The sequence below is a fragment of the Cervus elaphus genome, chromosome 30 (assembly GCF_910594005.1).
Source record: "Cervus elaphus chromosome 30, mCerEla1.1, whole genome shotgun sequence".
NCBI lineage: Eukaryota > Metazoa > Chordata > Mammalia > Artiodactyla > Cervidae > Cervus > Cervus elaphus.
Window position 1 is genome coordinate 25,359,479 of NC_057844.1, and position 26,949 is coordinate 25,386,427.

Below are 26,949 nucleotides of genomic sequence, written 5' to 3' on the forward strand. Positions count from 1 at the left end.
CTGCTTGCCGTTGAGGACGGGGCTATAGTGAAGTCAGCGGACTGTGAAAAATGACGTGTAGACTTTGAACACTGAGAATTGTTGTTTGTTCCTGGGAGATTTGTGTGCTACACACATACACAGAGGATTCTGAGAGTTGCCCACTGGTGACCAGGAAGAGAGAGCACAGTTGTCCTCTCAGGGGACAGCCTGAAGAGAGCCCTGGGAGCCCCAGAGCTCCTGTAGGACTCTTCCCCTTCAGCCTCCCCCCAGTCACCCACTGGAACCGCCCCCCACCCACTCCACGCACCCTGTTCTGTCCTGAGTTACTCAGGCCCTGGGAAATGCAGTGCTAAAGTGTGAGTTCTCTGTGCTCTGCTAGGTAGGACGGTTCCTAGAGAGCTTCTTGAACGACAGTGGGCCTGGTGTTGGTTTGAAGTGGGAGTCTTGGGTGGGGAACAGCAAACCTTAAGCAGCAGACCTAGACGGCAGACCGTCTAGACACTGGCATTTTTCTTGGAGAATGTCTCCCTTTCATTCACTGGTTCATTCATACGCTATTGCTTTCTTTTGGATTGTGGGGATAATCTAGTTAGGATACCATGAAAAACATGTTTTGTCATTTGATAAATCTCGTCAGTGACCCCCATCCTCTAACCTAGGCACACAGTCTTCTGAAAGAGGTGCTTTTCTCACAGCCCCCTTCCCGGGAGCCCCATGTGATGACAGCAGTTTTCCACCAGGGAGGGTGGCCTGGAGTTCAGCCCCTCCCTCATGGGTGGGGCTGTGAGCTGTGTGTGGGGGAAGGGGATACTTCTCTCAGAGAAACAGCAGTTACTTAGGCAGTAGTCCAGAGGGAAGACCTCCCTCGTCTCCACAAATACGCTCAGGCAATATATGTGACCCTGGGCTTTCTGGTGGTTCAGATGGTAAAGAATTCACCTGCAATGCAGGAGCCCATGTTCAATCCCTCCAGGATTCTTGCCTGGAGAATCCCATGGACAGAGGAGCCTGGCAGGCTATAGTCTACGGGGTCTCAAAGAGTTGGACACAGCTGAGTGACTAATACTTTCCCTTTCCTCCGCCAGTGTGTCTCACTGACCATGAGCATCACCCAGGGTCCCTGTTAAAAATACCGGTTCTCTGGCTCCCTCCTGAGGTCTGGACTATGGCCCAGGAATATTTCCTGAATATTTCCCAAGCATCCAGGTGATTCTTCTTATCAGGGACTTTTGGAACTCACTGCCCCAGAGGGAAGGGACCCTTCAGAGGTGGGGAGAGGCTGATGTTCTGACCACTCTTTATTGATCCTGCTTCAGGGAGGACTCGAAGGAAAAAGCCTTCCCAGGAGGGAAGCTTGTGGGCTGCCTCACTGAGAACAAACAAGAGAAGAGCCAGGCTTCCAGTGGGCTTGATTTCTTTATTTATAAACCAGTCTTCCAACCTTCCTGAACTTCTTAACACAAATTCATCTCGGGTGGTACAGTGTGTTATCCCGACAAGCTGGGAGTAGCAAACCCTATTTTATGTCTTTGAATGTTGCTCCCAATCACTAACCTTGAGAGCTGGAACCATCGTGGAGGGGGGGGGGGGGTAGGGGGGGAGGGGAAGGGAGGGGTGTGCCTGAAAATTTAAAAAAAAAAAAAAATTAGTTTTAGTCCTAGAAGCCTTTAGATCTCCCCCAGAAGAAAACAGTGTAAAGTTACCCCCTTAGAACAGATCATTCGCAGATTATACTGTCATGTGGCAAATTTTCTCCTCTATTTTTTAAAATCAGTTCATCGGAGTCCTTTTTTCCTTGGTAACCAAAATAGCACAAGATTAATCAAAGAGCAAAAGTGATAATATAGATGCCTCTGTAATCCTGTGCAGCTTTCACACAACTCTTAATTGGGAAGGGTGTGAATATATATATATATATATTATATATTCTGTGTTGTGTACGGACACACACACACACACTGAGAATGCTAATAATGGTCTAAAATAGCAGAGTTTTTCCAGTCCAGCATTTATACTACATAATAACATTGTAACACACTGCTGTGCTTTAAATGACAGCAAACGGGAAATTTTCACTCATTATACATTTCAGGGCTGCAACTCTGTGCAGGTCTTTTAGTGTTTGGGGAGATTTATGATACATAAACCTTCTGATATGGTTGGATTTCAGCAAGGCTTATGGATTTAAAAAAAAAAACAAACACCTTCTGATCCTCACTGTGAATTCGCATCTCTCTCAGCATTTTAGAATGACAAAGGTATGCCCTGTAAAAATGGTGCATTCTTTATCCCACTCCAGAAGCCACGCAACCAAACCAAAGGGTGGCTTGAAGGCCCCACCACTCCAGATTATTAAATATTTTGGATAAGAAGTGTCCAGTTGCCCTGGGCAGATGGGGCCATGCTGATGCAGGAGCTTTGCAGGATAAATACATTCAGTCTTTACACGGTGGACCACTGACTTCAAAAATTATATTAAAATTCTTACTCTTAAGAAGCTGCAAAGTAGCAAAGCTACTCTTTGCTTGCTTTGTTAGTTTTTTTTGGGGGGGGGGCAACTTGAGTCCCTCCATATCCATGTCTATGCTCTCCAGAGTGCCTCCTTTCATGCACAGAGCCCCAAGTTCAAGTGTGCTTGGCTGACCACAGTATAGCAGCCCCCTACCCAATGTGAGTGTTTACAATTTTAAACATAAATCCACATCCTGGAATCCTAATGTAGAGTCTTATGGTAACACACAACAATGAATTATCAGAGACATGTAACATTCACAGAGTATATAACAACATAAATATTTAGCAGTGGAGTCTTCTAAGTTTTGCAACCTCATGTGAGTGAACAGACATCTGACATCTTGAAGTCAATATAATTCTGCACTGAGCTTATGAAGACTGTGAAACTGAATAAAGGAACATACTTTCACAACCACAAGGAGTTATTACTGTGCAAAATACAACTAAATGAGTATTTTCCGTATGTATGATTCCCACTGATGGAAATTATAGATACAAAATAAAAATTTCCAGTGTCTGTTCTGGTGCCTGTCTTAGTAATAGCAACAGCAATTATCACAAAGAATTCCACAAACAATTCCACAAACATAGAGTCATTAAGACTATAACATAAGTAGGAAAAAAACCCCAAGAGGCAGAAATATGTTACAAATGGCATCATAATACATATTTGTCTTGCTATTAAAAGTTAAAGTCTTCCAGAACTTCTCCATATATGACTTAATTCATCAATAAATGTGATTTTCATTGGTTAAAGTGAAATGAAATAAAACACTTAGCATATTTTTGCCTCTGGTTGTAGAGATGTTATACATGAAATCTAAACTGACTTTTTTTTTAAAACTTGGTGCTTTTCACTTTATCTTTTCAATATGTAAAATATCTTCTACATAGCTCAGACTTCACTTTGCCAGTTTCTGCTGGCTCCGTTGGTTTCATGGTTTTGTAAGAGAAACAAAAGTGCAGAGCCCTGATCCAGCTTCCTCTGCAAGGCTGCCTCAGGTGAGTTAGGCCTCCGGTGTCCAAGAGGGTGGCCTGCCCCACCGAGAAGCCAGCTCCAGGTTCATCAAGCGATCTGGGTGAAATTCTTCACCATGCAAGCATTTCTGTCAGCATCAACTCCTACATTCACACTAAAAGCATCATGAACAGAAAAAGAAATCAGGGCTGAAGGAGGAGGAGAACAAGGTCTAACTGGTGAGAAAGAACAAAATGGGCATTTCTTTCCCGAGGTGCCTGCTTCCTGTGATACTTCCCCTGAGGGAAAACTTCAGCGACCACGGCACTGAAGGATTATTCCATTCAGGAGGAAAGGTTTGAAAAAGTGGACCTTTGCGAGGAAATACTGCAGACTTCCAAGTTGGTGAAAGAACTCCCAGCGTCGCTTGGATACTCCGGGTAGGAGGAACTGGAGGAGATGATATTTTTGAGCCTCTGGAGGGCGATGATTAAAAGCAGGAGCAGAAAGGCTAACAGGCTGAGGAATATGGACACATAGATGTAGACATTTGACAGGTGGCCCGAGGACGGGTCCACCGATGTGGACAGGGATGTGGGAAACAGCTGGAGGAAAGTTCCGTTATCCACACTCCCCGAGAACGCAGAGGAAGAGTCAGGTTCAGACATCTTTATGGAAGGTCACAGAATGCACAGTGTATGAAAAGTCAGTTTCACACAGGCGTTAAAAGGGACAGAATCAGCATTCCTTCTGTCGTGATAGCATCAGCAAACACTGCAGCACAACACAACTTCTCAGTTTCCAAGCAAAGGTGGCAGGTACCAGGTGTCCTTTGACACTGCGAAAACAAACAAAAAACCCCAAACAACTGAGTGCATTATTCAGAAAGAAGTCACATTGACTCTCATTTCCAGTTTTCATTTCAGCAAGGCTTAATTATAAAAATCCACCAGGGAGGGAAAAAAATGAAGTCACTTTTGTGTAATGTTCCTGACTTTATGTTACAAATGATGATATAAAAATGCACTTTTATTTGATCTCATAGTACCCTAGGTGCCAGGTTTCTCCAAAATAAAAAGGAAAGTACATTTCTGGTGTGTTCCATCTGCTGAGATTTCAACAGATGCTCCAAGCCTGCTCTGAGAATAGGACCCCAAAAGTTAGCTGCAAACCTTCCTCCTCCAGAAAATGAATTCCCTGCACTGTCCAGCCCACCAGCACAACTTTTTTTGACCAGTATTTCCTTCTAGCATGCTTTGGAGAACCACTGCACATGTAAGCTTGCTTTTCATACTTTGCTGACTTGTTTATAAAAACATATCTCTTTGGGATCGGGGGCCATTCCTGCATATTTGTTTCCTGTTAGGTCTACCTCTCTACTCTGTTCTGCATATTTTCGGCACTGAATAAAAACCTTTAGATTGATAAAAGTTGGACTTCCTCTTAATAGTAGAAAGAGTACTAGGTTTGCTATCAAGAGCCTTAAGTTTGAGGCCTGAATTCTCCTTTATCTTTGGGAAGTTAGGCAAATTGCCTAGCTTCTGAGCTTCATTTTTCTCATCTGTAAAATAGTGTAGTACTGCCCTAACTGCACACTGTGTTATGCAGGGATCAAGGTAATAGACAGGGAAGCACTCTGAATTGTTAAAATTGGGCCAAAATGAACTCAGTGTGTGTGTGGGGGGAGGTTCATCTGTGTGTGGGGTGTATGTGTATGTGGTGTGTGGTATGTGTGCGGGGTATGTGTGATGTGTGTGTGTGTGTGTGGGATGGTGTGTGTGGGATGTGCGGTATATATGGCGGGTATGGTTGTAGTGTGGTGTGTGTGTGTATGTGGTGTGTGTGTGTATGTGTGGTGTGTGAGGGGGGAGGTGCGTGTGTATATGTGTGGTGTGGGTGTGCGGGTATGTGAGGTTTGTGTGTGTATGTGTGTGTGGGATGGTGTGTGTGGGATGTGGGGTATATATGGGGGTGTGGTTGTAGTGTGGTGTGTGTGTGTATGTGGTGTGTGTATGTGTGTGGTTGTGTGAGGGGGAGGTGTGTGTGTGTATGTGGTGTGTGGTGTGTGAGGCGGGAGGTGCATGTGTATATGTGTGATGTGTGTGAATGGCTGCAGGGAAAGAAATGCTCTTGGCCATGTTCCCCTCCTTATGTGGTCCCTGTGAGGAAAGCCGGAAACAAAGTGGACGGAGCCAGGCAGGCACCCTGGGAGGGAAGGTGTGTGATTCTGCAGGCTCCAGGCGTGGGTGTGGGTGCCGTGTGTCTCTACCACCCTCTCGTCCATGACTGGAGAAGTCCCAGCCAGCTTCTGCCTAGTCCGTGTGGGGGCGAGGGAAGCAGCCTGAGGGAGAATGATCCCTCCGATGGATGACTCTCTTTTCTCAAATCCAGCAAAGATGCTTTTCCCAGCTCTTTATGGCATTGGACCATTTGGTTGTAAATTTCCAGGTTCCCTTGCATCAGATGTAGTGAAACGCTGATGCAAAAAACATCCTCTGTACCCTGGCTTTCCCTTTCCCTAACCTCTGCACTGCATTTTACCTTGACAACTTGCCTTTTCTTCCATTCCTCAAATCTAATTAAGTGACTGATTCCTTGAGGGGCTGACAGTGGCCCTGTGACTGTAGCTGAGCAGCACTAATGATCCCCAAGAAGGAGGGACCCTCTGAGAGGGCTGCCCTAGCGGCAGTCAAGCCAGTTAACGATCTCAGGGACTCCTCAGAGGAGGCCACGGGACAAGCTCTTAGTATTTCTTAAAATAATTAGACTCCCACTCCTCATTACACTTTGGTGATTTTAATTCCATTAGGCTGCTATAGGCTCCTAAGGATCCTTTGAAAAAAAGAGAGAATCACAGCAGGATTGCAAACGTGTCCCACTGATCTGGTAGTAACACCATGCCTTATACAGCAGATAAGTGCCCTAGCCATTCATCTGTAGGGAAAATAGCAGCATCTCAGAGACAACATCCTGGAGAAGGGAATGGCTACCCACTCCAGTATTCTGGCCTGGAGAATTCCATGGACTGTATAGTTTCTGGGGTCGCAAACAGTCAGACACAACCGAGCGACTTTCTCTCAGAGACAGCATGGTGCATAGGAAAGAATCGTGTGGACTGAATGGAAAGAAATATTCAAGATGTTCTGGTAAGACCTCCTAAGTCTAGCTGAGGAAACTAAGAATAAAGATGCTGATCGATATGGCAAAAATAAATGTATCTAATTAGAAGATAAGCCAGGACTTATACCTTTTATACCATCCGGTCTCAATTTTCCTATCCTTTGGTAGTAATGATTTTGCATCTTCTTTTTCTGGCATCAGTAAGAAGGTAGGGGCTGTGCATTTTGTGTTGCTCTTCACACAAACTAGTTTGTAGGGGTGGCAGAGTGGAATTATCATTCCCATTTTGCAGATAAGGAAACTGCTCTACAAAGAAATTGTGATTTACTCAGGGTTCACAGCTAGTCAGTAACAGAGGACAGAGAGGAACCCATGCCTGAATCGTATTCTTACTTTCCTCAGTTGGGGTAGGAAGAGAAAATGATGACACTCAGTTAGTTCCTACCTGCCATTTAACTTTGGACAAGCTCACAGTTCAGTCTTGATATTTGTTTTCTCATCTGTCCAATGATACCTTTTCTACCTCTCCACAAGCTCCTAAGTTAGGATGTGACACTGTGTCCAAAATCATGCTTTGAAAATAATAAAAGGCCATCCAAGTAAAAGACCAGTAGATATAGGTCCCTCGAAAGACTAGAGGGACTTCCAGGTCTCTGCTAATCCAATAATTCTGACACGTACAGGTGATACATTCAGCTGAAATTGGCTGAGTTTTCTAAAAACCACCTTTGCTACCCAGCTCTGTATCATTTTCTGGAGGTGGGGTTGGAGGCTCCGAATCTGTCACTGGCAATTCAACGATAGAGCTCACAACTGGCCCCCAGACCAATTGCTAAATCCAAGGTATCTATTTACAATGTAAATATTCCAAGAGTACTTTTCACCTCCTGAAGATCACCTTCTTTGAGACAAAAGCCCATTGTGAGCCTCAAATGTCTATGGAAGAGTTTATGGCAACTGAGGCTGAGAAGATTTGGGGAAAGTGACCTTCCAAGTGGCCTTGGGAGATAATGGTAGAAATGAACAGATGACAACTTGCATCCTTATTCAGCATTTCACAATTAAATATCTTCTCTAAATATCCTTCCCCCAATATTTTAGATTTACTATTACTTTCAGAATACTATCTAATTTAAAATGACAGATCTACAAACTTCATTTCACTCTTCTAGTCTGAAACAATAGAGTGTACGCACTGTTAGAATCATTTTAACTTGATGACATGACTTCTCATTTTCTTAAAAATTGATAAGTCTTCTTTCTCTCTGGTGAATGTTTTGAGTCTGTGTATGTATTGGGTCATGCTGAGGATGACCCAAAGTGTATGTATTTAGGCACTGAGCAGTTTGAATGAGGCTGTTGGTGGTACTGTGGAAACAAAATCAAACAAGTGTGTTTCAAGATGCTGCTTCTTGGGCTGTTTCTCCCAAACAGATTAGGTTCAAAGGAAAAAAGAAAGCAACTTCATCTGAAATGCATAGCCTTGACCCATCCAGGGGCAGCGGAAGCAGACTCTCATTTCACGTGGCACTTAAAAGCCATGTGAGGAATGCGATGCTTTTTTTTTTTTTCTGACCCATTCTCAGAAAGTGATTTTTTTTGAGAAAGGGAGAAAAGACAGAGAGATCACATTATAAATGAAGATCCAGGGAGATGTTTCAGTTCATGGTCAGCCAGCTATCCCTTTGTCTCTTGGAATAAAAAAACGTGCTGGAAAGAAATCTAGAAACGGCAGTCACCTCCTGAAGCGAGGAAGGACGGGCGTGTGATCTCACCTGAGCCCAGTGGGGTGGGGAGTCAGAGGAACCACACAGACAAGGCAGGCCTGGTGGAGGGGGCGGGTCTCTGTTGCCTGTCACTGTGACTCCCAGCCTCTGTGACTCCTCTGAGAGAATGGAAGCGTTCCTTCCCATGGGGTGATTATGAGGACTGTGAAGCTTTGGAGGAGCAAAACATTCTCTCTGGTGTGTGTACCTTCCGGCTTGGTGAAAGGAAGAAGATCTGATAAGCCCTCATCCCTGAGTGCCCTCCCAGAAGCACTGCAAGACCCCTGGGCGGCCAGCTTGTGGGAGGGGCCTCTGCCAGGACCTTGACTTCTACAGTACAGTGGCGGATTAAACCCAGCCTACAGTCAGCCTCCGCTCTGGCACAGCAGTCTCTGAGTTTCTGACCTTTATTTAAATACATTTCTATGTGAATAGCAACCCTTTGAAAGGTTTTGTTGTTGTTGTTGTCGTGGAAAACTGGGACAAGCTGCTTTGTTCCCTTGTGGACATTATTTAAAGAGTGCCCTAGCTGTTGGGATGTTGAATTAACAGTTCATCCTTATCATGCCCTGCTGTTTCCTCTCCAAAAGGTGGGCCTCCCAAACCATTAGCAACAATTTGATACAGTATTAACATGCATGGTAAAGGCTCTTTCCAGGTCTACAAATGTAAAATTTAATTGTATAATGTAATGAATAGTTTTAGATGATATATTTGATCTCTTTCTTTGTAGGACATGTAGAAACTACCATTTCCAGAATCTGGAGGAGAACTTATCATATCTTAGCACAGTTGTTTTTAGTTCTCCTTAGAAAAGAACATGTTTTATACAGGACCTTGAACTTTCCTTTACAATTTGCATGATTTTCTTTTCTCTTAATGCTTTTTCTTCACCTAGTGGCCTTTTAGGTCATTCTAGGTAAGAGAAGGTAGGTGCTGACAATACATACTTGCCACGCACTGCAAGTGAAGATTTAAATGTAAATCTTCACTTGCAGTCAATGGCAAACACTTACCCCTGGACTTCCAATAATGAAAATAAAGTTTATTATCTTACTGCTAACCTTATTCAAAGCTGATTAAGCCCATCCATGCATGCATGCTAAGTCACTTCAGTTGTCTGACTCTTTGTGACCCCATGGACTATAGCCCACCAGGCTCCTCTGTCCATGGGATTCTCCAGGCAAGAATACTGGAGTGGGTCGCCATACATTTGCTTATTTACGAACTGCTCCTGCTTAGTCAATACAGCACTTTGGGAGAAGAATTTTGTGTGAAAATTAGTGGAATCTCATTATGATTCCCTGTGTCAGCACAATAAAAAATAAAACCAAGTACAGAAAAAAACTGAGTCTATCTGCTATTCAATGTGGAATTAGAGAGCCATTTCATGAAAAGAAGTGTGGAGAGATGAAGTTTCTGAATAACACCCTGGAATTCATGGTCTGGTCTGGATGCACCCGTGCTAAGTTGTTTCAGTCGCGTCCGACTCTTTGCGACCCCATGGACTGTAGCCCACCAGGCTCCTTTGTCCATGGAATTCTCCAGGCAAGAATACTAGAGTGGGTTGCTATGCCCTCCTCCAGGGGATCTTCCCAGCCCAGGGATGGAACCTCCATCTCTTCTATCTGCTGCATTCCAAGTGGGTTCTTTACCACTAGCACCACCTGGGAAACTCCCCTGGACTGGATAATGGCAGCCAAAAAATTAAAACGAACAGTCCTCTTTATCTGTGGTTCAAAAGAATGATGAGAAAATGTAATCAGAACTTTTTCATAGTACTCTGGTGAAATTAAAGAAATGTTGGAGTAACAGCTTAGTATCTGTGATTTATTTTCAAAACCAGTTTCTAGGGTAGGTCATTAGGTGGCTTTGGATTCAGTCCAATCCCTTATTATCTCTCTTTACCTCAGTGATGGCTTTTATCTCTCTGGATTAGCCTCCAGCTCAGTAAAATATTTCCTCAGCAAAATAATTAAATTATTTTCAGAATACTTTTATGTTAGGCTAGTTATTTTGTTCCGATTCTTTAAAAATTAGTTATCCACATAAGGTATAATTCACAGAATATTCAGAATATACCTTTCTTGATATGCAAAACAGTGTAGATTGAATGAAATTAAAAAATAAAAAACACAAGAAACTATTTCAAAAGGAGATAGGAACCTAAGTGTTTTGACCATCTATCTTGTACAGCCTCAAAAGCAACATGAGTTCCCTTGCATCTATATGATATGAGTTCCCTTGCATCTATAGCACTGTTTTCCTGGCAAAATCAAACTATTTTTTGTAATAAAGTTTTGCTACATTTGTTGTGAACATTTTTATGTCAAAATCTCTGCCTTAGTAAGAATAATTATTTTTAAATGATACACCCTTAGAAAAAAGAGAGTGTAAGTGGATAATTTTCTGGACAATGATGCATGATGCATGCATTGTCAATCGTGTCTGACTCTTTGCAACCCCATGAACTATAGGCCACCAGGCTCCTTTGTCAATGGAATTTTCCAGGCAAGAATACTGGAGTGGGTTGTCATTTCCTCCTCCAGGGGCTCTTCCCGACCCAGGGATCAAACCCAAGTTTCTTTCGCCTCCTGCATTGGCAGGCGTATTCTTTACTATGGTGCCACCTGGGAAATCCCCATTTTCTGGATTAAAAAGGTCAAATATAAAACCAGTTTTAGGCATAGTATTTTCATGATTTTTTAATGATGTTTAGAAAAGACCAAGAAGGGGTCTACCCTGCACTTTGGGAAGATTGGACCCATCTATGTTATTAACACAATGAATCAAATCAAAATGAGAAAAGTGGCAACTTAAAGGTTGAAGGAAGCAGGAACTGGTTCAGAAGTAGCAGAACATGATAGTCACTTTCAGGGAGCAGGAAAAAAGATTATTGGCTCAACACTTGATTTAAAGAAAAAGCAAACAGTCAGAGAAATAATGACTTGAAGATCACAGGCAAGGTTGAAATGAATCAGTGTGAAGAAAGATGGGAAGAAGCAAGATCGACCTTTCAAGATGTTACAGAATTTTTAATGAGGACTTTGAGGGGCAACTCCCTTCCTCCACTCAGCTCTGATCATTTCCAATTTTTTTAGAAGAATATTAAGAAAAAATATATGTATTTTTTTTAATTCTTGGAGCAACTAGTATACAAAAAAATCTTATTTTTTAAATTTTTATTTTTGCTGCCTGAGGGCTTTCTCTAGGTGCTGTGCAAAGGCTTTCTCTAGCTGTGGTGAGCAGGCTCTAGGACATAGGCTCAGTAGTTGTGGCCCATGGGCTTAGTTGCTCTGGGGTATGTGGAATCCTCCTAGACCAGGGATCAAACCTGTGTCCCCTGCATTGCAGGATGGATTCTTAACCACTGGACCACCAGGGAAACCTGCTTGCTTATTTTTAATAAGACGAGACATGTTTTAAAAAAATTCTCAACCATGCTCTGGTTGGAGAACGATGCTCTGGCTGGAGAATGGCATTTTCTCCTTTCCCATTGCCTTTCATTCTGTCTCCACAATTTAAAATAATTTGTATTAAGTTTAGCTTTTGTCCAATAAGGAAATGCTCCTAACAGTCTCCTTATGGATTATGATATTTAGAAAGATTTTGTTCTTGTAAACTTAATTTTGCAATTGCCATAAGTCACTTTTTTAAACCTTTATAGGTAGACCACAAGGTATTCCCACTTGACTCTCTCAGGCTCCAGGGGCCTTCGAGTGCCCCTGAAACTGTTCTAAGGAGACAGGGAAGAGCTTGGAAATATGGGATTTCTATAAGCTTTGATAAAGTCCACTCTAAATTAAGCAGATTCCTCTGAAGTAGGCATCTATGAGCCACTGGGACCATGCAGCGTAAGAAGAAAGTAAATGAGCTTGTCCAACTCCTGACCAATGCCACTCTTTATTCTCTTGCTTTTATTGTTATTTTCCTTTTTAAATGCACATTCTTCTGTTTGTGACTAACCTGATCCCTCTTTCTCTACATTTCCTTCCATCTCCCATAGGTATCTAAGCTAATGTGTTCAGTGAAAACTTTTCTGATGGCATATGCTTCTGTAAATGTCTATTATTGTTTTGTGTATACATTATCTTATAATTTTTCATCTGTCTTGTAAATTTTCAACTTATAAGAATGGATATATAGTAAATGTTTTATTCACTTCATAAATTAAATCCCAACTTAATTTTCCATTAAAATATCTTTGTAATTGAGGTATAGGGAAGACAGGAAGATAAATTATCTAATATATCCACTTCTAAAATTTGCACCTAAGAATATGCCAAAACCTAACAAACTATTCTCTTATCTATAAAAATCACATGTACAGGTACAGTTTGAAAAAAAAAAAAGTGATGATATAGTTTGTTTGAAAAGAACTTCAGTATTAGCAAATTAATTAAACAGGTCCACGATTTATTTCTATTTCTCTGTTGACAACTATAGTCATGTATTTGTTTAAACTAAAATGCTTTATAGCCTCTTCTTAGAAATGGACTGGAATATGACAAGTATGTGTGTTTTAAGTCCTGCATTTCCCAGCGAGGACTCAAGCTCACAGAGTCTTCCATCTGATGACATTTTCAACCAAGCATTTACTTGAATTAATAAACCATCGTCCCTCATAATACAACTACAAATAGAACCTTAGTTGATTACATAGTGTGTACATTGCCCAATCCTCCTGGATATTAGCCCAGTGCTTAGCATAATATAATTCATACATATGGATTCTACTAAAGGATTCTCATTCTTCCAGTCCTCCATGGCTGACAGTCAAAGCATGATGATGCTTTCCACAGTGAAACGGGTATTTAAAAATAATAATGCTTGGTAATTGGCAGCTTAGGCAGGCTAAGTTTTGGCTACATCCAATTTTGGCTGTATTACATTATTTAGTATTCAGATGAATACTCAGAGAAGAAAAAGTAGGATGCAGATGTCGAGATTTATCCTCTAATGCAATGAAAGATCTTTGGACCCATTAAAAGGAAAAATAGCTTTGTTATAAAGGACATTATTAGGACAACTGGGGAAATTTGGGCATAGACTGTACATTGGATAACTGCATTATAGCAATATTAAACTTCTTAAGTGTGATATAGGAGAACGTTATGATTATTAGGAAATACATGTACAAAGTAAAGTGTCATAGTTGCAGCAACTAACCCTCAAATGGTTCAGCCAAAATAAAAAAAATAAGACATACACACATACAGAAAGAAAAGATGATGAAACAAATGTGTTAAAATATTAGCAATTGATTAGTTAAAGGATATATAGGTGTCCACTGTTATTATTCTCATAGTTTTTCAGTAGGATTGGTTATCTTTAACATATACGTTAGGGAAAGATGGTTTATCCCCAAGGGTATTAAGAAAATATATTTGGTATAATATGTAGTAAGTCAGTAAAAATGTTAGAAGCTTCTCAATAAATACAGTGATTAAGCCTGACTTTTCAGTGGGCTTTGGAGAAGTTCAAATATTTGCTGCACCATCAGCTTATGATGCTCAGAGGTACAGGAAGTGAAGTCCCAGAGAAAGAGAGGGAGGACGTTTAATACACCTAGGGAACTGGATCCGAAGTGAAGTCTCAGAGAATGAGAGAGAGGAGGTTTAATGCACCTAGGGAACTAGATCCATAGTGGCAGGACAGCCTGCCTGAACACCAGGAATGGTGTCTGGCCAGCCAGCTTTGCTCATGACTTCACTCCACCAGTCACTGGTCTGAATCTCTGTCTGGACCTCCAGATGAACATAAGATGTTTGATGTTCATCTTACGTCATCAGTCATCCTCAGAGGCAGCCCAGGATATCTTTCCTGCACTTTAAATGCCCAGTCAAAGGTAGGGGCTTTGTAGGTATCCTGATTCACAAAAGAGTAGTTTTCTTTCTTTTTTAAAATGATTGAGATATAATTGACATATAGCTTCCCAGGTAGTTCAGTGGTAAAGAATCCACCTGCCAATGCAGGAGATGCAGGTTTGATCCTTGGGAGGGGAAGATCCACTGGAGGAGGAAATGACAACCGCTTCCAGTATTCTTGCCTGGGAAATCCCATGGACAGAGGAGCCTGGCGGGCTACAGTTTATGGAATCGCAAAGACTCAGACACGAGTGGGCAACTGAGCATGCATCACTCTTTAGTATAGTAGTAGTAACTGACATATAACATGGTATTAGTTTTTGGGTGTACAACATAATGATTAGATATTTGTATATTGCAAAAGGATCACTATAAGAAGACAATATGTGCCACCACCCAAAGTTGTAATTTTTTCTTATGATGAGAACTTTTAAGATATTAGCAACTTTAAATATACAATGCAGTAGTATTAACTATAGTCAACATGACAAATGTTACATCCCCATGACTGACTTACTTTATAACTGGAAGTCTGTATCTTTTGACCACCTTTGCACATTTCACACACCTCCCACTAACCAATTTGTTCTATCTATGAGCTTGTTTTTGTGTTCTTTAGATTCCACATATAAGTGAGATTGTGTGAATTTGTTTTTTGGTCAGACTTGTTTCACTTAGTATAATGTCCTCAAGATCCAAGAGAGAGTCATTTTCTATTGAGGACTAGTGTGTTGGCAGGCTCTGGGGAATGTCACTGAGACTCACAATAGCCCGTGAGGTCCAGGTTCCACACAAGACCCACAGGAAACACAGAAGCAAATAAACTCAGCAAAAGCGGGAGACTTGATTTAGGCATCAAGCATCAAACAGTCTTCAAACTCCAAGTTCAGCAGATCAAAGAACTCATGCTCCCTACAACTCAAATCTAGCAGCCACCTCCATGATCACCCAGGTTTGGGTGAGCCTTCTACTGTGGCAAGAGGAATAAACCCAAATACATGAACTCTCTTATAATCCAGGGTCTGCATCTTTGGAAATAGGAGCCAATAAACAATTTTTAAAGACGGAAACTGCTGCTGCTGCTGCTAAGTCGCTTCAGTCGTGTCTGACTCTGTGCAACCCCATAGACGGCAGCCCACCAGGCTCCCCTGTCCCTGGGATTCTCCAGGCAAGAACACTGGAGTGGGTTGCCATTTCCTTCTCCAATGCATCCAAGTGAAAAGTCAAAGTGAAGTCGCTCAGTCATGTCCGACTCTTAGTGACCCCATGGACTGCAGCCTACCAGGCTCCTCCATCCATGGGATTTTCCAGGCAAGAGTACTGGAGTGGGTTGCCATTGCCTTCTCCGAAGAATGAAACTAGTCATTGAAAAATGCAGCTGCAAATTTTTTTTTTAAAATATGGAGCATTGATATTAATAGTGCTTTTCTTCAGTCATAAGCAATCATATGACTGAGGCTCTAGGTAGGTACCCTAAATTGATGAGTACCAGATGAGTCAGATTTTAGGCAGAGGTTAAATAAAACACCAACCATATAAGGAGACAAAGTGCCCTCTCAGGGCTCTGAAATTACTCTTCTACCAGGATTCCCAAGTTCACCAGGGAAGGCAGGAGACAGAAATGAGGACAGTGTGTCCTTCATCAGGAAAGCATGTTCCCTCCGAAACTTCCCATGGTCCTGCTAATCCTTTGTGTAAACAGAGCAGCAGAGCTTGCCTTAACATTCTCTCATTCATCCTTCCTTTCTGTCTCTCAGGCAGCACCATATACTCAAAAGTCTGGCTAACAAAAAGAATGTCCACGTGTTCCTTGTAACATGGAACACCATGATATGGCAGACTATCAAATGTAGAGGAAATCAAGTCCCCGGCAGCCTGTTATTTAAGATAACAACCCAGGACCAAAATTTGTCAAAGACAATATGGAAGCAATAAACAAATGTAGGCTCCAATACTCCCAGAATGTATTTCATTTTTAAAAATGGGAAGAGAAAAAAAAAATAGGAAGAGGTCAAATTGAAAAATAATTAATCATTATTTGTAGAAAACAGACTACCACACTGATGGCCTATATAAAAGACTTATACATTCTTTTAAAAGTACAAATAAATATGGCTTTACTCATGAAAATCTCGAGTATCTTTTATATAAGATTTAACAGACTTTGGCTTTGTCCTTTATGAAGGTTGAGCTCTCCACTTTACCCTTTGAGGTTGTGTGCCCTATGTTGCTTAATTAAAGCTGTAGGAACACCCTTAGAAGCACACATTCACACATCACTCATTTCTCTTACATCTAAGTGCTTTTTTATTTCAGTGTGTGTGCACTGGGTGTAGAGGCAACATCATGCCAGAAGAGTGATGAGCGGTGGCAGGGGGTGGTGCGGGGATCCCCACGTCATTATGGAATGAGAGGAGGTCTTCAGAACGTGACAGGCAGAGGAAGCTGGATCTGACATGCTTGTACAGGAGAAAGGATGCCCAGACAAATGAGTCTGGAGAGACAGTAACACAATGAATGGTAGCAGCTGATAGGTATTCAATAAAAGCACATACTAGTTGTGTGTATGTGTGTGTGTGTGTGTGTGTGTGTGGTACAGGGGTATTTTCTCTAATCTTCACATCTCTGTACTGTAGTTATTATTATTCCTTACCTTGCTGTAACCAAGGAGAAAATTAAGGATCAGAGAATTCAAAAGCTTGCCCAAGGTTACCCAGTCACTTAAGAGGCCGGACTGGAATTCAAATCTATATCCCCATGTCTCCAAATTTTCTGTTCATTCCATTTCTTCTCTCCGGGGAGGTTGAAGACAAAGGAGGAATAAATTTGAGACCTGTGGTCATCAGTGATGCTCACGTTTCTGCTGTCCTTCCCTCTGTCCAGACATGTTGTAAGGCTGCATGTTTGTGCCCCCTCTGAAACGAGGGTGGCCACATGACTTGTTTTGATCAATAAAATTTGCAGAAAATTTTACATGCGTCCCTTGTGGGCATAAAATGTAAGACTACACGTGAGGTTTGCCACATGCCTGCCTTCTACTCCAATAACTGTGTGAATTTGCTTCTCTTGTGGCTCAGCTGATGAAGACTCCACGTGCAATGCGGGAGACCTGGGTTTGATCCCTGGGTTGGGAAGATACTCTGGAGAAGGGAAGGGCTACCCACTCTAGTATTCTGGCCTGGAGAATTCCATGGATTGTATAGTCCATGGGGTCACAAAGAGTTGGACACGACTGAGCAACTTTCACTTTCACCTTTCTTTCACATGTGAGATTTGCTACATGCCTTCCCTCTGCTGCAACAACTGTGAGGTTGGGCCAGCTTCTGCCAATCTGGGTTCCTGCGTGACCAAAGCCAGTGCATTCACCCCTTGCTGGTTGTGTGAGCACTTAGTGTGAACCTGCACAAATGGAATAATGGAGAACTGCATGAATTACTATATATTATATTAAAACTCTCTTTTGGCACTGCTAAGAAAGAAGGTTGTAAAGCATGTTTTTGGCTAGCTTTAATTTCATACAAGAGTGAGGTTTAAAGGAATGAGAGTGAGCTACTGATACAGCTACACACATTCCCTGACAAGTTGGAGCATTCAGTTCAGTTCAGTCGCCCAGTCATGTCTGACTTTTTGCACACCAGGCTTCCCTGTCCATCACCAACTCCCGGAGCTTACTCAAACTCATGTCCATTAAGTCAGTGATGCTATCCAACCATCTCATCCTCTGTCGTCCCCTTCTCCCGCCTTCAATCTTTCCCAGCATCAGGGTCTTTTCCAATGAGTCACTTCTTCACATCAGGTGGCCAAAATATTGGGAGTTTCAGCTTCAGCATCAGTCCTTCCAATGAATATTCAGGACTGATTTCCTTTAGGGTGCATGAAGAGGTGCTATTGTATATGGACAGTCCTGCCCAGTGGTCACTTTAACCTGCACAAATGGTTTCAAGAGGGACTAAAGTGAAAGTGAAAGTCACTCAGTCATGTCCAGCTCTTTGTGACTCCAGAATACTGGAGTGGTAGCCTTTCCCTTCTCCAGGAGATCTTCCCAACCCAGGGATCAAACCCAGGTCTCCCACACTGCAGGCGGATTCTTTACCAGCTGAGCCACCAGGGAAGCCCAAGAATACTGGAGTGCGTAGCCCATCCCTTCTCCAGCGGATCTTCCAGACCCAGGAATTGAACAGAGTCTCCTGCATTGCAGGCAGATTCTTTACCAACTGAGCTATCAGGGAAGCCCTCAAGAGGGACTACGGGAGGGGCAATAAAGACATGAAGACTAACTCAAGACCCCTAATGGATAAAACAACTCATTATACAAGTAATGGGATAGTGGTAGTGACTTTGGTTAAGAAAACTATTCTTTGATACAATCAATGATTCACTCAACAACAACTTGTTAACCATGTACTATGTAAGGTAAGGTGATAAAATATTACTATATGTGCATGAGTCTAATGCACATGCATATTTTTATAGTGACCATCTTGATTAAAAATTCTAAAAAACCTTTCTTGTATTACCTACCTTATATGTCCCTTGTTACATAGCTACATGCTACTTTTCCAGTCTCATTTTTCTCTTGTCCCTGAGAATGGTGTTCCAGGCATATCAAACTATTACAGATTTCCCATATATTTTGAATTCTTATATTTAATTCTTATATTGGTATGTCTTCTCCCCAACTCCATCCCAAATCCAATTTGTTCATTCTTTAATACACTGCAAACCTTCCTGCCTCTGCCTCAACTAGTAATTCACTCATAATATAAATCCCTACCTATTTTCTCTAAGCAAATTTCTGGCTCCTTCTTCTGTATTCTCAGGATACTTTCTATATCTTTCTACAATAGCATTTTTCACATTTTATTATACTTGTTATATTTGTTGACCCACTGGTCTGCTTTGATAGACTATGTACTCTTAGAATAGAGGACTAATCTTTCTATCTATGAATCAGCAATCTCTGTTATAATGATGCTCTGTAAGTATTTGAAGGAAAGAAGGAATCAAAGGATAAAAGAAATGAGAAACTTGAAGCTTCTTGAAGAGGTAGTTTCTATTTATTCTACTTTTGGATCCACAATAATATTTATTGAATGAAGGAATAAATGATCTTGTATTAAATCATACTGATTAGGCAAAGGGTAGATATTCAATAGTAAAAAAAAATGATGAACATGCCCTAAATTTATAAATATTTTAGTTAGGGCAATAAAATGAATAGTTCCATGCTCCAGAGCAAACTTGGACCATACTTTTATCAAGCAATTGTGTCTCTCAACAATATTCAACAAAAATTTTATTGAGCTTCCTGTCCACCAGGATAATGGAGGAATCTGCTGTCAACACTGAAATATATTATCATGAACGTAGTTGAGTGGCTGGAATGAATGTATTCTGAAGAGAACAATAAAAATCAAAAGGGAGTTTACCATAGTGAATCAGTGAAGATGTGACTGGATGTGGAAACAGGATGCATTGTGTTTTTTTTTTAATGTAAAGTTAAAGTCTATGATAATCCCATTCTTTAAAAATTACCGAGTCTCTTACAATCACAGTCCTTGTCTCTCTGCTCATCTGTGGAAGTAAAAATGGTCAAGGGCACTATGCTGATCACTGTAGGGAAGGGTATTATAACTAGCTGCATACAGGAACACCATGTTTTGTGGTGCTATTAGTCACTCTATCTCAAAGTTAAACATACCTTCCCCTCAAAAAAAAAAAATTTTTTTTCAATGGAAAATGAGCACAGGAAGAGAAAATGTTTACATTTTTACAAATTTCTCAATTTAACTACAAAGCCCACCTTAGAGATCAGTGCTACTATTCGAATAAGCCACTTGACTCCCTCAGGAATAGGTGGATTATGAGTCCTTGTGAGAAGAGGAACTTCAAAGCACTGCTTCCTTCATCAAGAAGGTTTTACTACCAAAAAATCACCCAAACTAAAAAGTGTGCTTTCATGCCTTATTTGATTTATATTCTGGCTCAAGTTCCGTCTCTCCTGGTGAATGAGTAATTAACAATTCAAGCGCTGGTGCGTGAACTGTACTTTGAGTAGCACTTCATCTTGATCGCAGCCATGGTAATGTGAACAGTGATCTCCCCTTCAGTATTGTGTTAGGAAACTGATCCAGACTTCCGCTTCTTAGAAAATAATAAAGGGGATGAAAACAGAGGAGCACAAAAGAAGCAATTATTTTCTCTTCTCATTCACTGAACTAACTTAAGACACTTTTCATGCATCTAACTCGTTCCTTCTCTCCTATGTTTATGCTCAATATTGACTTTCCTCTATGAAAGGTAAATTATATGTATTTAACTATACATTAAAGGATAATTTTGTTTAAAATAGAATCAAGGAGTTGGAAGTCCTTAAAAATCAAGAAACTGATGTCTCTGAAAGTTAAGTGAATTTTGAAGGTTATTGATTATACTCCTAATGGAAAAAGAAGGCAGAAGGAGACAGAAGCCACAAAATGAGGGCCTAGGACTCCTTTTCCAATTTTAAGTCCAACTAACTCAGCTGGCCTGGGTGGCCAACAATAGGAAATCAGATGAAAAACAAATTAGTCAATTTCTTTTGTTATCCAGAGGTTAATTCATGATATCAATCGAAATATGTGCCAGGCAGGGTCCAATGGATAAATATAAGATCAAACTTGATAGAAATGACAAATGAGGACAGAATGAAGGATCTTGGAAACTAATTCAGTTGAACCAGGCCACCTTTATTGACAAGGAATCTTTGAAGGTCTGAAAAGCATCAATCAATATTACACTGTCAATCTAAATGGCATGGTGCCCATAATCTAGCACTTGAATCATGAAAACTAAGGTCAACAAGCTCACCAATGACTTTCTCATGAGGAATTGTTAGAATAATCAATTGGTTGCCAAGGCATGTGAGGGGCATGAGGAGATGGTAAATATTTTATTTTTTGACCTGGGTTCCTTCTGCATGGGTATGTTCAAATTGAACACAAAAAATCATAAATTATGTACTTATGACTTGTGTACTTTCACTATGGATGTTAAGTAACAATAAAAATTATCTTTTTAAGTGCAAAAAATATGTTGGGCATATAGAAGATACTCTGGATCACAGTGGGGAATATCTACTACTTGTTGGATGAATTACTTAGTCCTTTCTGTTTTACTGAAAAAGTGCACAGCATTATAGGTCAATAATATAAATAATAAATTCTGAGAATTTACCCTATGGGGAAAAATAAGACAAATTTAAAGGGTGCATGCACAAAGATGTACTTTGTAGCTGAACACTGGAACTACCAATGAGTCAAGGATTGGTTAAACAAATGATGGAAAGATTCTACAAATAGGGGATTCTGGTATAACCAAAAGAATTATGTTTTCTAACATGGAAAGACGCTGCACATGTCTGGCAAAGTCAAAAAGTAAACTTTAGAGTTGTGCATAGTATGATTCTGTTTTTATAAAATAATTACCAGCCTGGCTACTGCTGCTACATGCACACACACACACACAATTTTAGTGACATGCAAAAACCAAACCAAACTAAACTAAAGGAGATAAGAGGTTATGTACCAGGTTTCTAACATATGGTTTTGTTAGCAGGTGATATTATGGGTATGTTCACATTCTATTTTGTGCATGTCTGCATCTGAATGTTGGTACAAGAAAATGAATCTTAATCAGAAAATACAGGTATTTTCATTAAGAAATAAAAATAAAATTTAACAATAACTTATGCAGTAAAATATTACTGATTAAGCCCAGAACTCTTTTCTTTCTCCCTTTCCTTCTTTTTTGTAATGTATATGCTTAACACAAGCCTTTAAAGTGGTTCATATGAAACCTTTTATTTCAACGTTTAAGACTCTCAGGCTGAGGCCAGTAAGTCAACCTGTCCAAAAGGACGTGACTGTACTTTCTGTTACAGTTGCCTTTTACAGCTTGTTCTGAATGTTCTATTTAAGAAATGAGAAGAGTAAGTTCCTCTGCTATAATCCTGGTCACAGGAAAAGTGAAAGTGAGTAAGAACCAAACCAGCATGACTGGCAATAGTTGGTAAATTGCCAGACACGTCTGATGAGTACTAGATGACCATGGCAAAGGAAAGCTGCTGTCTTGGCTACCCCAGGGGGCAAATATGTTCCCCGAATGAATATCTTTAGTGTTTTGACTGTGATTTAAGTCAACTTCTTGTCTTTGCGAGTTTGAAATAGGTTCTTAACAGCCACCTATCCTTTTGTTTCCCATCAAAAACTGTATTCAGGTCTGTTACCTTCTTACGTTACCCTTTTTAACAACTATTATAGGCTTATAGTTTCCACACCTTTTCACTATTGTCTATAATAATGCCAGCATCAAGATCAAGCCTGTAATATTGTACAAATCATAAATCTGGAATGACTGAAAAGTGAAAAAAGTGAAGTCGCTCAATCGTGTCCGACTCTTTGCGAACCCATGGACTGTAGCTACCACGCTCTCTGTCCATGGGATTTTCCGGGCAAGAGTACTGGAGTGGGTTGCCATTTCCTTCTCCAGAGGAACTTCCCGACTCAGGGATCGAACCTGGGTTTCCCGCATTGTAGGCAGACGCTTTACCGTCTGAGCCACCAGGGAAGAGACTGATCTCCCATCTTAATACAACTTATGCATGTATGCTAAGTCACTTCAGTTGTGTCTGACTCTGTGCAACTCCACGGACTGTAGCCCACCAGGCTCCTCAGGCAAGAATACTGGAGTGGGTTGCCACGCCCATGGGATCTTCCTGACCCAGGGATCGAACCCATGTCTCTTATGTCTTCTGCACTGGCAAGCGAGTTCTTTACCACTAGCGCCACCTCAGAGAAGGAGATGGCAACCCATTCCAATGTTCTTGCCTGGAGAATCCCAGGGGCCGGGGAGCCTTGTGGGCTGCCGTCTATGGGGTCGCACAGAGTCGGACACGACTGAAGCGACTTAGCAGCAGCAGCAGCAGCGCCACCTGGGAAGCTGTTACAACTTCAGTTCAGTTCAGTCGCTCAGTCATGTCTAACTTTGACCCCACGGACTGCGGCACGCCAGGCCTCCCTGCCCATCACCAGTTCCCGGAGATTACTCAAACTCGTGTCCATTGAGTCAGTGATGCCATCACAACTTAATAGATGACAATTTAAAAGTTAGGAACTCAGAAAGTATTTATGACAGTCTCTCTTGTTCCTGATGTGAATTCAGAGGGTTGAAATGTTAACACTGTTTTGGCTAGATTGTGCCATTTCATGTTTAGATATACTGTTAAATTGTATATGGCTACTTGACCATTCAGAACCCTCATTTTTTTGTTGCCAAAATTTAGTGTAGACTAAACAATGACTGTGTCTTGGTTCCAAAGGTGAGCATGGATTCTATTCATAGGGAACTCTTGAAGGAGTCATTCTGTGTCTGAGCTTCTCAGAACACTCGATCCCACAGAGACATCTACCACAAGTCAGAATCAGAGGTGCTGAGGCCCTAGAATGTGGCTCAGTAGTCTACTACCCTGGACCTGAAAAGGCCAGTGGATGTACTGATGGACTCCCCAGCTCTGCATCAAAGGCTGGTCCAAATGCAGGTATCATGGATTACTGTATCTAGGCCTCTGGCTTGATTTCTCTAGGTACATCTGTTAGCTCAAAGGAATCCTGCCAACTCAGGCACTTAATTTGAGCTTCCTCTCTGTTGGATTCCCTAATTCCATTAATTAACTTAAAGACTTTATTATTATTTTAGTTGTCATTAGGAACAATAATGAAACAGTCCATAAAAGTTAAGTCTGTGATGCTTTGCACTGATGCAGTAATGTAATAGTACAGTATGTTCCATATATATCTCTCTGAAGAAAATGGCATTCTTCTGGCACACTATTTTTTGGCTTCTAGTTTCTTTTAACAGATATTTACTGAATGGCTCATGGGTGCCATGGTCCAGGCAAGTGGGACCTATATAGTGCCTGATGTCAAAGGCTTTTCATAATTTTCAGGTTCTTAAATTTCTATTTAAAAACCCAAAGGAGCAAAAAACAAAAATTCAGCCATAGTTTTACTTTTTGCTTTTACCTCATAACTAAATCTTTAAAAATATATTTAAATATATAGATTCTACAAACTTTTTTTAAAAAAAAGGAAAAAGAAGGATATTAAAGTACAAGTACAGGGAGAAGAGTAAGCCCAGAGAAGGAGTATTATCAAATGGGCTGAGACTTGATTTGGAATAGAGACCAAATCAGAGAATTTTGTCTGTGATGGGCTAATCCTTTATTCTTAGCATAAATGCATTGGCCAAAGTTTACTTAATGATTAGTATGATTACTCGTTCTCACCAATCAACTCTGTCATCCTTCATCTGCCCTCATTAAAAAGGAAACATATAAAAAATACTCAGGAAGCCTGCGAATAAGCCCTCTGATAGATCTGATGCCATACACCAGCACATTATGTATCTCTTTATATCACAGACATCCAGGAAAATCTGTTGAATTGAATTAACCAGTGACAGGGAGAACAGAATGGATCTTACCTTCAGTGAGGCTTCTTTAGAGAACCAAAAGGGTGAGCTCTTCAAAGCGCTTTGCCTTTATGTAGAGGAATCAAAGATAGTAAATAAATAAGCCAAATAAATAATAAGCCTCCAACCCAAACACAGAAATGGAACACTCCACCCATTTTCTGGAACTCACTATTCCCAGACTACTTCTGAGGTTGGCAGACGGTTCCCCATGCCTGATGCCAAGCATTTGAAGGTGACTGGGGCATCCTCTGTGGGGCTGGTGTCGATGCAAGACAGCCTCACTAACACTTCAAAAGGCCATTTGTCAATACATTACAGATCAACTGTGTGCAGATTACAAAGGGTGTGCATGTGTGTATGCAGGGATGAAGGTGGGGGTAAAATGCCTTTATACTTAGCAAAATAGTGCCAATATATTTAAGCATGCCTCGGAGCCATATCACAAATAAGCTAAAACACAGAAGCTAGTTAAATATACCTTTTTTGTCTTTTTAAGGAGGATGTATTGGGCTTAATGCATTAGGGGGTAAACCTTTGAAGAAAAGGCTATCACTTATTTTGCCTCTTTTCCTGTTGATAAGCAACTGTCTTGACAGTGAATCTGTAAAATCTAAAGTGAAAAGCACCTGGAAAACAAAACGAAACAAACAAACAAAAAAAGGCCTTTCGGGGCGTTGTCCTTAGGGTGGGCCCGGGAATCCTCAGGACATAATCGCCGCCTGTTTCCCGCCCTTGGCACCTGTAGTCTGGGCTGAATTAAATGCGAAGGCTGAGACGTCCTGCAGCCATCCGATCCCATTCTCGCCCGCAAAGAACCACCCAAGTGCTTACTTCAGCACAGAATTTTCCAAAGGAAATTTTACGAGCAGAGGAAATGAAGGACAGTAAGAAGCGGACCCCATCCCTGGAGTCTGGCACCAAACCCAGGAACAGCGGGGCCCCAGGCACCTGGCGGTGGAAAGCGAGCGGGTGCAGCCCGCTCACCTGGCCTGGGACCCAACGAGACGAGTCTGTGAATGGAGGAGTCCGATGCTCCCCGCAGGACTCACCTTCCTCCTCAATTAGAAATCAGAAATGATCCACGGACCTCGGGCGGAAAACGCGGGATTCCAGCGTCTCATCAGATCAGGGAAAACCGGGAGGAAGCCGGTGCGTTTTCCAAGAACAAGGACTCGGAAAACCGCGGCTGGGGAACGGCAGCCTGTTCCGCGCCAGTAGAACTTACTCGGATTTGGAGCCGCCGGGGACCGGTGAAGACGCACGCGAGGCAGGTAAGGCACAACGCGGGCGCTCAGTGTGCGCGCCGCGAGTCCTCAGAAAGGGAGGGATGACCCTAGAAATCCAGGTGGGCGCCCAACACGCACGAGCTTGACCGCACACACCGCAAAGGCAAGAATAACCTTTCTCGCGAAGGCGAGCGTGCACCCAGAGAGACACGCTCCGCAAAGTGTAGAAGTGCCTGCACTTGAGCGGGGGAATCAACCCATCTCTGCAGCCGCAGACGCGAGGGCAGACCTCCCCGGCGCCCCGTGTCCGGGATAGAAGCGGGTCATCCCGGGACCAAGGACACGGCGTCCTGCTGTAGCCCCGAGGAGTCACCCGGAGAATAGGCAGAGACGGGCAGCGGAGGCTGCTCGCCTGCACTAAGGGGACACATTCGGGGGTGACCAGAACAAGGAGTTCAACCGCTGGGAGCCAGGGAGAGTTTGCGAGGCGGCTCGGGAGGGAGCGGAGCCTCTGGGACCCGAGGCCGCCCCAGGAGAGGAGTCGGGGTGTCGGTGGCACAGGGCGAGCCCCCTCCAGCCCTCGGCACCCCGCGCCTCCCCGGCTCCCACTCCTCTGCCTGCGCTCGCGGGCGGCGTCGGGAGTCCCTCACTGACCTGCGGATCGGGGCGCGCGGATGTCCCTCGCCGGCTCCCGAGCTCGGGCTGGGACGGGGCTGCGTCGAGCTCCTCGCGGACGCCCCGCGTCTCGCCGATCTGCGCAGGAGAAGCGGTCGGCGGGAATGGTGGAGCGCACCGGTGCTGCGCGCGGCTGGGGCGCACCGGCGGGCGGCGGGCGCAGCGGGAGGCTTCCCTCCGCCCCACAGCCGCACAGCCAATGGCGGCGAGCGGGGCCCACTCCCCGCCGCCCCCCAGCCTCTGCTCGGGCGGGCTCTCGGTGCTAGGACTGGAGCCAGGCTCTGGCAAGGGAGGAGCTTGCGCCAGTGTCGGAAAATCCTGGAGCGGGA

General features: G+C 42.4%; 1 protein-coding gene across 3 annotated transcripts; it reads right to left on the reverse strand.

Moving 5' to 3' along the window:
- Positions 1-1,379: 1,379 nt before the first annotated feature.
- SERTM1 (serine rich and transmembrane domain containing 1) lies at positions 1,380-26,949 on the reverse strand. Of its 3 annotated transcripts, XM_043892248.1 has the most exons (4): positions 26,600-26,949; positions 25,198-25,345; positions 24,729-24,783; positions 1,380-4,292 (listed from the first exon to the last, which is right to left on the reverse strand). In XM_043892248.1, the coding sequence occupies exon 4, from the start codon at positions 4,120-4,122 to the stop codon at positions 3,799-3,801; it is 324 nt and encodes a 107-aa protein (XP_043748183.1). In that variant the 5' UTR covers positions 4,123-4,292; positions 24,729-24,783; positions 25,198-25,345; positions 26,600-26,949; the 3' UTR covers positions 1,380-3,798. The 3 variants fall into 3 exon arrangements, with proteins under 3 accessions (XP_043748183.1, XP_043748181.1, XP_043748184.1); XM_043892246.1 differs by lacking the exon at positions 25,198-25,345; XM_043892249.1 differs by lacking the exons at positions 24,729-24,783; positions 25,198-25,345.